Below are 12,940 nucleotides of genomic sequence, written 5' to 3' on the forward strand. Positions count from 1 at the left end.
TACCAAAATGATTTGACATGTCAGAACCTCTTTTTATTATTATTTCTTTTCTCCATTATATTCCATAGGTAAATATATATTCAAGCTACATTTACTTATGCCAACCCAAATGTCATTTGCTGCTTCTTATCACCACATACTTAACGTTTTATATGAAAAACGTACATTGAATCTTAATTATTTCTAAAGTGAATTCTGCATCTCCTTCCTCTGGTGTCAAAATGTGAATGAGAGCAAAGAGCGAGTCATCTGAAATATTGGTCATCAACAAAGAATAATGCGAGCCATTGTATTTTTGTGCTGTAAGCACCTCTGGGCATTGGCCATAAGGCTACAGCTAAAAATGACAAGGCCAGAATCTTTTCCTGCATCTAATGTGACTTTGCTTTTAAGTGCCTGACGCAGGGCAAACTACAGGGAATGGCAAGTCAGCGACACAGTTTATGATGGGACAAGTTCACTGCTTAATCATGGCTGGTACTTAACCTATATCACAAGTGTAAGTGAAAGTCAAGTAGATTTGAAAAGCACGCTGGGGTACGAGAGCCGTATAAGGGGCACGCTGGTGATTTCAGAGGAAACAGCCTCGTATCAGAGGTTTAATCACAGCCAAGGATCAGCAAAATATGTCTGTAAGGAGCGGACGAGGCTAAATATGGCAAATGCTCGGTTTGCTAAAAAACCACGCCGTATCCAATTTCATCGCTAGCTGATGAATTTTGTTCTTTCCAGCACGAGCAAAGAGGAAGGTTAATGTCACATTCAGCAAAACTGCATCGGCTGTAGTGCAAATGGTTAACACTAGAGTTGAGTGGATCCTTTGAGCATCACCGGGTCCACGGTCCAGGTCAGCGAAACGCTTCTGGCCATGTACAGAAGTTGTGCAAATTTCCTTACCCTCCGGAATCCCAGACTCGGCTCACGATTAGTCGGGCTGGCGAAACGTACGCAGCACACCAGACATGCGATGTCACGCCAGGCCGGCAAAGAAAACATCGCACTGGGGAACCTGGAAGCTCTGCAGATTCACGCAGTTCCTATCTACAGCCTGAGAGTACTGGACCATGGAATGGAGTTCTGCAAAGTGATCCGCTCACCTCCAGTTAAAACGGTTGACACACTGATGTATGGAATCCAGTTATGGGGTATAACATATGAAGAAATCATTATTACATATGGAATTATTGTATGGTAGTAAGTGCTTGTTACTCAATCAAAATGATACCTGTTATGTAGAGATCCGATGTGCCAGTCATGAGAAATCTAGTACAAAAGCCATATGCAAATAAGGGTGAAATTGCACTGGGGGTGTGTGAACACATTTGGAAGAGGCAGACCAAGTGCACTGACACGCCCCCAGTGCACTTCTAGCCTAATTTGCATATATTTTCTACACTAGATTTTTCCTAAGTGGTTCATCGGATCTCTAAAAATAAAGTATTATTTTTATTGGGGGATGAGCACAAATTCAGCCATACCGCTACTTCCACATGTAACTACGTGCTAATAGGTCCTCTCTAATTAAATTTTTGTAATTTAGGAGTTCTTTAATGAATAAATACTTTCCACAGAGACTATTCAATAAAGCAATGCCATGAGATCTGAGATAGAATATTAATCTTTGAGAATTAGTTGGCCCCTAAAAAAAACAATTCAACTAATTTTCAAAAAAAAATATTTCTCAGAATAAAACTATTTTTTACAATAATAATAATAATTTTAAATTTTCTACTTTAAATATTACTTTTCAAAGAGGTCACAATTGTAAGGAACCAAAGACATCAGTAACCAGATTTGTTTCTTATTATCTCGTGAGTACCAACTAGGAGCTAACTTTCCTAGGTGTTACTTGTAATACGAGAGCTAATTTGTATACTTTACCCCCATGTTGTGCTCCATACTAGGTTTTCTCTAAGAAGAACCATTGCTTTAGCGTTATTGCATCAAGGGCCTTGCACTCAGCCTGACTCTACACTGATAAGGGCCAAAAATACCGAAACAGCTCTCTGTAGATAAGTTTCTGGCTTGGCATTTATCCCTGGTCATGTTGTAAGGCTCGGCGACTTATAGGGTAGATACCTCTCCTAAGTGGTAATTATGAGATAGCTTTCTTTATTGAGAGCTTGTTTGTATAAGGAACAGAAGTCATTGCAATTTGGTACCAAAGCAGTAATCTGGAAGGCCCACAACTACGGATTCCTCCCTGGTAGAGTACTTCTTATATAGACTGTTAATAGAAGAGTGATAATCGTACCTCAAAGTCATTGGCTTTGTTGTAGTGCATGTTCAGGGCCCGGTATAGCTCACAGTCCCGGGTGATGGACAGCTCTTCTGTGCTGGTTACACCATCGTTAATGGCTTGCCTGGCATACTTCTCCATTTGGATGTAGTAGAACTCCCGGAAGTTGCTGAACCACTTGATGAGTTGAGAGGTAATGCATCTATTAAACTGGGAGATAGGTAAGAAAAGGATGAGACATAAAAATCTACTGTAAAACCATATGTCCTCATAAAACGAGTGAGTTATCGTCCGACAGTCGCTGCGTACAGAAGTGCCAATTCTTAACAAAGCTAGAAAATTGGTTATCTTTGGAAATTTACATTCATCAGCTTTGCAGATGTTGTCCCAAGAAATTGACTTGCAGGAAATTGATTTGTACAAATTCCAAGTTCTTCAAATCCTACAATTGCCCTGAAAGATGTGTGCAAGGCCAGGGCCACACGGGGACTACTGCAATCCTCGCATGACACTCGGCTCACACTGGCAGCACAGCGGGAGCCGAGTGTCATGCGAATGTCATTGCGACTGACGTCCAATAATGCGATTGGACCCCAGCTGCGGGGGGCGGGCCAGCGCTGAGGAGGGGCGGGCCAGCGCTGAAGAGGGGTGGGTCGGCGCTGAGGAGGGGTGGGCCAGCACTGAGGAGGGGAGGGCTGGCGCTGCAGAGGGAGGGATTTATCTCCCTATCTCCTCCGTTGCCGGCTATTGCCATTCTCACCCTGAACTCGCATTACACCGGTGTACCGCGAGTGCAGTGCGATTTTTCTCTCGCCCCACAGACTTGAATGCGTGCGAGAGAAACAAGGATCGCATTGCGCTCACAGCTGCGACTGTTTTCTCGGTCAGATTAGGGCTGAGAAAATAATCGCTCATGGGTTCTGACACATGGGCTAATATTGGTCCGAGTGGAATGCGATGTTTTATTGCTTTCCACTCGCTCCGATTTTGATGCCGTGTGTCTTAGGCCTTACACTCTGAAGTCTCCTAGCAGTGTGTATCCATCCCCTTTCAAGTTCTTTAATGTAAATACAGCCTTAGTGATCTCAAAGTGACCAAACCATACACACGGTCCTTCACTGCTGTGCTGTGACGTCCTCCCACTATCCAGATTCACTACAAAATGGGTGCTACATCTCCTACTTCTCATTTTATACAGGCTATGATAGTATAGTACTGCCAATCAGGATGCACTATGTGATGTAATAGCTGCAAGTTATTATGTGGAAGCCCATCAGGCCGTGCCTTCTAAGGTCAAATGAGCATTCTCTGGATGACGCAATCGTTTTGTGGCATCCATTGTAGTCAAATTGCAAATTGTTCAAATTTCCTGAGTTTAGCAAATTCCTAAAAATTCAACACAAATTCGATTTGCATCAAATCAATGTAATCGTCTCTCTATGATACTAAAATATTACAAGCTTGAATCAGCTAGTAAAAAAAAAAAGAATCCATATTTTTAACAGAGGAACCTGTAAGGTGTGATGTGGCCACTTTCAGTAGTCCATGGTCGCCAGACCAGAGACCTGAAAAACTTCCAGCATCCTCAATGCCCCTTTTGATCAGTAGGCCCCTACTATGGGTGCATCCTACTCGCCCTAATGATCAGAAGAGGCACCGTGGATGCTGCACGTCGTAAAAAGTTTGCAGGTGTCTAGTCCAGTGGCTACAGAGTACCGTCATAGCCAATGGATTAGGGTCCTTTGCACGTGTCTAGTCCAGTGGCTACAGAGTATCGTCATAGCTGATGGATCAGGGTCCTTTGCAGGTGTCTAGTCCAGCGGCCACAGAGTACCGCCATAGCCGATGTATCAGGGTCCTTTGCAGGTGTCTAGTCCAGTGGTCACAGAGTACCGCCATAGCCGATGTATCAGGGTCCTTTAAGGTGTCTAGTCCAGTGGCTACAGAGTACCGCCATAGCCAATGGACCAGGGTCCTTTGTAGGGGTCTAGTCCAGTGGCCACAGACTACCGCCATAGCCAATGGACCAAGGCCCTGAAATATTTTTTTGCTCAAATCTCAAATCTATGGTTTATAGAAGGCAAATAAATGGCATCTAGAGAGGCACCCATTCAACTTTCATCCTTCTCTTGTCTTAGGGGTACTTTGCACGTTGCGATATCGTCGGGGTCAAATCGAAAGTGACTCACATCCGGCGCCGGTAACGACGTCGCAACGTGTAAAGCCTAGGAGAAAAGATGAACGAGCGTGAAACAGTCAAAAATCGGTGATCTGTGTCACGTCGTTCATTTTCATAATGTCGGTGCGTCCGCAGGTACGATGTTGTTTGTTGTTCCTGCAGCTCCACACATCGCTGTGTGTGAATCCGCAGGAGCGACAAACATCTCCTTACCTGCGTTAGCCGTCCAACGGCAATGCGGAAGGGAGAAGGTGGGCGGGATGTTTACGGTGACATCCCTGTGACGCCGAACGCACCACCTCCTTGAAGGAGAGATTCTTCGGCAGTCACAGCGACGTCGCTGACCAGGTAAGTGCGTGTGAAGCTGCCGTAGCGATAATGTTCGCTATGGCAGCTAGCACAAGATATCGCATGTGCGACGGGGGCGGGTACTATCACGCTCGGCATCGCTATCATCGGCTAGCAATGTCGCAGCATGCAAAGTACCCCTTACATCTCCAGATAAGTTGGATCTAGACCAAAGTTAAGGAAAACCACATTTATTTGTAAGGGTGCATTATAATTTAGTCTTGCATTATGCACACACATACCCATTAGTCTTTGTTACCAGTGGCTTAATAACTTCCATTTATGATGATTCTACACAGACTGTTGTAGACCAGTTTGCAAATTGGACCCTAACCAATCCATGATTCAATAACCAAACAAAAAACAAAAATCAATGGCGTTCAAGACATAAGACCCTTAGTGAGAACGGTGTTTTTGCATCTCTGGGTTTGAATCCAATCAAGGGCAACATCAGTAAGACGTTTATATTCTCCACATTTTGTCTGGTGTCTTCCAAGAATATACTGATAAGTTAATTTGAAATTTAGGTTGTGAGCCTCAATGCGTAATGACAATTTTTCACAGCACTATGGAATATGTGGAGAAGACATATTCAGACTCCCGGTGATGCTGTTCATCACTCTATGATCGGACCTCTCTTGTTCACAGGGTAGCCATTTCCTATAAAGCAGTTGCCTACAATACAAGATCATCCAGTGGGAAGCTCGACCTTGACTTATTTTATACAAGAAAGAAATGAGAAGTAGCTCGGTGAATGGACGGTAGAGGCTAAAGTCAGTAAGACTCCTGGCTTCAGTCAGCTTGGGCTTAATGAAAACAATGCTCTGCTATAACATTTATACATGGGTATCCGTGACAAAGGCAGGCACATGTGGCATTGTTCGGGCTATTAATATAGCTTAGATCCCTCTGAAGTCAAGTAAACTATAATAAGAGTGTCATGCAGCCCCCCTTCTGTTACTGGAGATAATACAAAGGTACAGCTGAGGCTTTGGAGAGCGTCGAAGGAGAAGCAAGGTTGGCTGCTCAGTCTTCTGCTCTAAAAAGGCAGTCATGTTTATCCTCCTCGGGTCTCTCGAGATACACTTTATATAGAAGGTAATCTCCAATGCACAATGAAAACATTTGGTAACACGAGCCTCTGTTACATCTGTGTGTTGGGATGGCACTGCTGGCACAGATAATAATCTCAATTGAACTTTAGTGGAATCTGTGCTAAGATGTCGTTTGTTGCCCTGTTTTCTCATTATGTTATTCCCATAAACTTCGCTAAGTTATTCGCTTTCATTATATCAAGAATGCCAGGTCATTTTCAAAGCTCATACATACAGCAAAACCTCGCTAATGTTAAAGGGGCTGTTCCATGGTGGTTGAAAATTATTTTTAAAAGGGCTCAGACTAGTATAAAATAATAACGATCCCATTCAACTCCCGTTCCGATGCTTACACGATGGCCATTGTTCTCTTACTGGTTCATCGCTTACACAATCACTGGTTGAAGCGGGTCATCATCACTGACAGTCACTGACTCAATGGGCATTTTCAGTAATTTAGGCAGTAGTTAGAGAGTAATAGGCCCTGGGTATTTGTTGGAATGGGAGCTGTGAAGGGTGAGTGTAAGGGGGGCTTTACACGTTGCGACATCGCTTCCGAAATATCGTTGGGGTCACGACGTTAGTGACGCACATCCGGCGCCGGTAGTGTCATCGCAGCGTGTAAATCCTAGGTGCAACGATGAACAATCGCAAAAGCATCAAAAATCGGTGATCTGTGTAGCGTCGGTCATTTCCATAATGTCAGGTCGACCGCAGGTACGATGTTGTTTGTCGTTGCTGCAGCTCCACACATCGCTGTGTGTAAACTCGCAGGAGCGACAAACATCTCCTTACCTGCGTCCCGACGGCAATGCGGAAGGGAGAAGGTGGGCAGAATGTTACGTCCCGCTCATCTCCGCCCCTCCGCTTCTATTGGCCGGCCGATTAGTGACGTCACTGTGACGCCGAACGCACCTCCCCCTTGAAGGAGGGATTGTTCGGCGGTCACAGCGATGTCGCCCAGCAGGTATGTGCGTGTGAAGCTGCCGTAGCGATAATGTTCGCTATGGCAGCAATCACCACATATCGCATGTGCGACGGGGACGGCTACTATCGCGCTCGGCATCGCTAGCTGATGCTAGCGATGTCGCAACGGGTAAAGTACCCCTTAGTCTAAGGGTATGTGTCAAAAATACTGTGTTGTACAGTACATGGGATTTATGGAAATCCCATGCTCACTGTCCGTGTACGGCCCGCAGCATAAATTGACCTGCGGTGCAGCTCTCCGAGCTACAAGCATATCAATTCTTTGCTGCGGTGTCACAAGCATACTCCTCAGGGAGAATTGAGAGAAAGACCGCAGCGGCCCAAACCCTGATTGTGGGCATGAGCAGCTGCGGTCCCCTGCGGAAGAGACTCGCGGACCCGCCGGGTCCAGAAGGCAGCAGGCCCTGATCGTGTGCACACACCCTAACTTCTTTCATACTAGTGTGAGTCCTTTTAATACTAATTTTTAGATCCAGGACAATACCCTCTTAGAAAAAGAAATGCTGGAATTAAAATTTACCCACATCAACTCAGGCTTAAATGGGCTGCCTCGTCCTGACTCCGCTCATTTCGATGAGTAAGTGTAATAGTTTATTTTCCCTGTAGTGTCTGCTGCTGGGTAAAATTATACAAAAAGAGTAGATCCAGCATCCGCAGGTAATTTTAAAAACCTTTGCTTTATTTTTCAAAAAAATACAGTAAAACATAGACACTGTCTGGTCTACGCGTTTCGAACTAATGAGTTCTTATTCATGACTATGGTCATGATGAATAAAAACTTATTAGTTTGAAATGCATAGACCAGACAGTGTCTATGTTTTAATGTATTTTTTGAAGAATAAAGCAAAGGTTTTTTAAAATTTTTGGATGCTGGATCGACTCTTTTTGGATCGTTTACTCAGGACCCGGCCTATTATTTGTCAGTGCACCGCACTTCAAGAGGGTCTACCTCTATTGTGGTGAGCTGAACTGTTCCTTCTGCTTCTATATTGGGTAAAATTATAATCAGACACTGTATGCCAAGGTCTCAACCGTAGAGATGAGTGGACCCATTGAGGTTCACCCAGGTGGGTGCAGATCGACTTTTAGATAAATTTTGGTTTGGGACCAAGACCTGACCTGAACTCCAATGGAAGTCACTAATTGGGCAGATCGGGTCTTAACCCACATGCAGCCAACCCAAAACAGATCACTTTCGGGGGTGGGTGGGTGGGCAGAGTTTTTCCAATTTTTTTTTTTTGGTGCACACTACATCTGATCACGCTGTTGTTACCCCAAGTGCGAGACGATCAACCACTGCAAGCGGCACACACAGAGGCGAGCACCGAGCGTACCCGAGCACAGCAATGCTCGAGTGAGTGGTCTTCATACGTAAAGCAACGGAACGCTGTTCTTTTTGTAGTCTGGTAGGAACACCGAACCTCCGGTACGCTCATCTCTACTCAAGGCGCATCTGTGATTATACAACCTCCATTTATATACGCAGAGAAACTCAGATTATCTAAAACCAGAATATTATTTCAGAAATCTGACAATCTCTTTTTCCTTAGCCAACTTTCACAAATTTAGAAAAATGAACATAACTACACCCTAGCCAATGACACCAAGAATGAGTACAATAGAGGTGATCAATCTTATGCAAATGATCATACATAATTATTAATACATAATAAGAAAAATTATAATTTTATCATGTCCAGCAAGGCCACCATCACAACATATACAGCGGTGTCCTCATAAATGTAATCTTGTAAGTGGATAAGTTGGTACCTCTCATGAAATATGGATAATGTTGTGAAGGGGCCCCCTAAACGTTGGCTCCGCAATCTTTTGGCTGCCGGCTATGTAAGATGTTCTCTATGAGAGAGCCGCTGCCAGACTCCTTAGACGGCAGCATATTATAAAACGATCGACAGTCAAAAATTGGACAGGCCAGATCCTTCTCTTCCCCTGACATCATCTGTTGAGGAAAGTTGGGAGACCCCCATAAAAGATTTTTAGGCATACCTGCCCATGTTGGTAGGTTTGGCTGATATTAGTCTAATGCGGGTGGTGTGTTTTAATCCTTTTTAATATAATTTTCATTAAGTTTCTTTTTCTCCCTCATTTTTAGTTATAATGACCATCAAAGTATTTTTTCCCCTATTGATAAGCCATCACTTTATGATTGGAACTGGATGCGGAGCTCGGTATAGCCAGATTGTTGGAAATACAACCCTGTAGAGAATCAGTGCTGTGTGCCCTTCATTCTCAAAATCAGTGGGGGTCCCATAGGTTGGACTGCCGCGATGACAAAGCGCTGGCATACCTATATATATAAAAATAATAATAATATATAAATATATATAAATATATATATATATATATATATATATAAATAATAATATATATATATATATATATATATATATATATATATATATATATATATATATATATTTCTATTTGATTTTATAATGTGTGCAACAAAGACTTGATCTCTCCTGTTTACTCTTGTGTAACCTGCGAGCAGATGCATTTATATCTTTATTTCAACCTTAAATACAGATGGTCATAGAAACACACAGACTCCCTGTTATGGCAATACACCTCTAAGTAAGTCATAATTACAAAAGGTATGTAAAAGTTTGGGCACCCCTGGTCAAAATTACTGTTATAGTTAACAGTTAAGCAAGTTGAAGATTAAATGATCTCTAAAAAGGCATAAAGTTAAAAATAACACATTTCCTTTCTATTTTAGGCAAAAAAATATTTTTATCTTTTACTTTTTAAAATTAGCAAAAAAAGAAAAAGGGGCCGATGTAAAAGTTTGGGCACCCTGCATGGTTAGTACCTACTTGCATCCCTTTTTGGCAAATATCACAGCTTGTAGACGCTTTCGTAGCAGCCAAGAGTCTTTCAATTCTTGTTTGAGGGATTTTCATCCATTCTTCCCTGGAAAAGTCTTTCAGTTCTTTCAGATTCCTGCCTCGTCTTGCATGCACTGCTCTTCCTTGGAGACATTTTCCAGTTCTGTGAGATTCCTAGCTCGTCTTGCATGCACTGCTCTTCCTTGGAGACATCTTCCAGTTCTGTGAGATTCCTGGCTCGTCTTGCATGCACTGCTCTTATGAGGTCTAGCCACAGATTTTCAACGATGTTGAATTCAGGGGACTGTGTGAGGCCATTGTGAAACCTTCAGTTAATGCCTTTTGAGATTGTCTATTGTGGATTTTGATGTTTGTTTAGGATAATTATCCATTTGTAGAAGCCATCCTCTTTTCAACTTCAGCTTTATAACAGATGGTGTTATGTCTTTATCCAGGATTTGTTGAAATTTCATTGAATCCATTTCTGCCTGTACCCGTGAAATGTTCCCCGTGCCATTGGTTACAACACAACCCCAAAGCATGATTGATCAACCCCCTATGCTTCATGGTTGGAGAGATGTTCTTCTCCTGAAATTCTGTGCCCTTTTTTTCTCCACACATACCTTTGATCATTGTGGCCAAAGAGTTCTATTTTAACTTCATCGATCCACAGGACTTGTTTCAAAGATGCATCAGGCTACTTCTTTCAAAGATGCATCAGGCTTGTTTAGATGTTCTTTTGCAGACTTCTGACACTGAATTTTAGGGTACGCTCACACGAACGTATAATTCGGACGAGTGCAATGCAAGAAAATGTCGCATTACACTCTGACCAATATTATTCTATGAGGGAGCACAGGTGGCCAGCTTTTCTCGCATCCAGATTCTGGATGCGAGAAAAGTCGCAATATGCTGCGATTGTATCCTGAAAACATCCGACACTCGCCAATACAAGTCAATGGGTACAAGAAAAAAAACGAACGTCACACAGACTATCCTAGTGGCGTCCGTTTTTATGAATGCAATTCTATCATGTAGCACAGAACACTGTAAATGCTTCTGTAAATGACTGTAAATGAGTAATAGCTGCTAAGAAAAAAAAACGATTGCACACAGAGTCCAGCCTTATAGTGAGGACGCAGGAGAGGTTTTCTTCTGATGATTCTTCTATGATGGCCAAATTTATGCAGGTGTCTCTGAACAGTAGAACAATGTACCACAAGTCCAGTGTCTGCTAAATCTTCCTGAAGGTCTTTTGCAGTTAAGCAGGGGCTCTGATTTGCCTTTATAGCAATCCTACGAGCAGCTCTCACAGAATCTTTGCTTAAGGCCACTTCACACATAACGAGATCACGAACGAGATCATTGCTACGTCACAGTTTCTGTGACGCAACAACGACTTTACTAGCGATCTCGTCATGTTTGACACGTACCAACGATCCGCCCCCTGCTGTGAAATCGTTGGTCGATGCTGAACAGCCTGGGCCATTTTTGGCTCGTTGGAGTCCTGCTGGGCAGGATGGATCTGTATGTTTGACACCTACCTACGATTTCGTTAACGACCTAGATTAGAACTTTAGTGTGGCACGTAGGCGTGTAGTTGCGTCCCCGTTTCCGCGCCCCCTCTGCACCGATTGGTTGGCGCTGATAAACACTCGGGAACGAAGGAGGGATGAATCCGGGTGCAGATGCAGCTTCGATCCGAAAAGCAAGCAAGCGCCGGGTACAAAGTACGAATGAATCAGGGTGGAGTCGCAGGTTCTATTTTCAAAGCAAAGCTCAAAAGAAGTGACAAAGGATGACGCGATACAAAAGTTACCTTTTAGGCCCGTCCACCCACCCAATCAGAACGCAGTATTGGCCACCAATCGGAGTGGAGGGGTGTGGAAAAGGCGACGCAAATGCACGCCTACGTGGCTCACTGCGTTTCACTACGCCCCTAATGGAGATCGGAATCATTACCACAGCTGTTGTGTGACAGGGTCCCGACGATTTACAAGATCGTTATACGGGTCGCATGCTCGTTCCTAAAGTCGGTATCACATACGATTTCACCAACAACTCAGCAATGATCCGGGAACTGTGACGTAGTAGCGATCTCATTCACGATCTCGTTATGTGTGACTGGACCTTTAGCTTCCAGACCTGATCTTGACCTCCACTGTTCCTGGTAACTGCCATTTCTTAATTATATACCTAACAGAAGAAAAGGCAACTTGAAAACGCTTTGATATCTTTTTATGGCTTTCTCCTGTTTTGTGGGCCTCCACCATTTTCACTTTCAGAGTGCTAGGCAGCTGCTTATAAGAATCCATGGCTGCTGTTTTTTGGCACAAGGTTAGAGGAGGCTGGGTTTTTATAAAGCTGTGACATTTTCATCACCTGGATTTTACTAACAATGATAGTGAAAAAGCCATAACCCTAACAGGCTAATTAAGGTCTGAAACCTTGGTCAAAGTTGTCTGAGCACACAAATCTCCAAGGGTGCCCAAACCTTTGCATTTGACCATTTTCCTTTTGTAATTTTTCAAATGTAAAATGTGAAAAAAATAATAAAAAAAAATGATATATATGTATTTAATTTTTTTTTACCTAAAATAAAAAAGTAAATATGTCATCTTTAACTTTTTGCCTTTTAGAGATCATTTCATCTTCAACTTGCTTAACTATTCACAATAACAGTAATTTTGACCAGGGGTGCCCAAACTTTTACATGCCACTTTAAACATCATTCTCAAAAATACGAGCAGAGTAATGAAGGGCCTACAATTGCTTGAAACGTTAAAAAAGTTCAATCCATCAGTGATGCTGCTATTATGGTCTAACAGGGAGTTTCTAACTCTTTCTGAGCTCCTCTCAAGCTGATTTATCACCACAGACCATATCAAAGGTATATGAGACTGTAAAGGTGCGTGCCCACGATCAGAATTTGCAGCGGTTTGGACGCAGCCTACCTCAGCTGCATCCAAACCGCTGCGGTGTACAGTGCAAGCATAGTGGATGGATTTCTAGAAATCCCGTGCCCACTGTGCTTCTTTTTTTCCGCAACAAACACTGACCTGCGGTGCGTCTTTCCAGACCGCAGCATGTCAATTGTTTGCTGCAGAATTGCCTGCGTCCTCTGTAGGGAGAACACAAACAGGAGACCGCAGCGCACTGAACCCTGATCGTGGGCATGAGTAGCTGCGGTCTCCTGCGTTCTCCTGCGGAGGAGACGCGCGCCCCCCCCCCCCGGTCAGGACTC

At 43.4% G+C, this 12,940-nt stretch overlaps 1 protein-coding gene across 1 annotated transcript in view; it reads right to left on the reverse strand.

The window, feature by feature from the left end:
• PROX1 (prospero homeobox 1) overlaps positions 1–12,940 on the reverse strand; it is a 135,049-nt gene that overhangs the window by 41,325 nt on the left and 80,784 nt on the right. The window contains exon 4 of the mRNA XM_075339142.1: positions 2,255–2,449. Coding sequence (XP_075195257.1) covers positions 2,255–2,449 — 195 coding nt within the window. The remainder of the gene's footprint in view (positions 1–2,254; positions 2,450–12,940) is intronic.

This window comes from Anomaloglossus baeobatrachus, chromosome 3 (genome assembly GCF_048569485.1).
Source record: "Anomaloglossus baeobatrachus isolate aAnoBae1 chromosome 3, aAnoBae1.hap1, whole genome shotgun sequence".
Taxonomy (NCBI): domain Eukaryota; kingdom Metazoa; phylum Chordata; class Amphibia; order Anura; family Aromobatidae; genus Anomaloglossus; species Anomaloglossus baeobatrachus.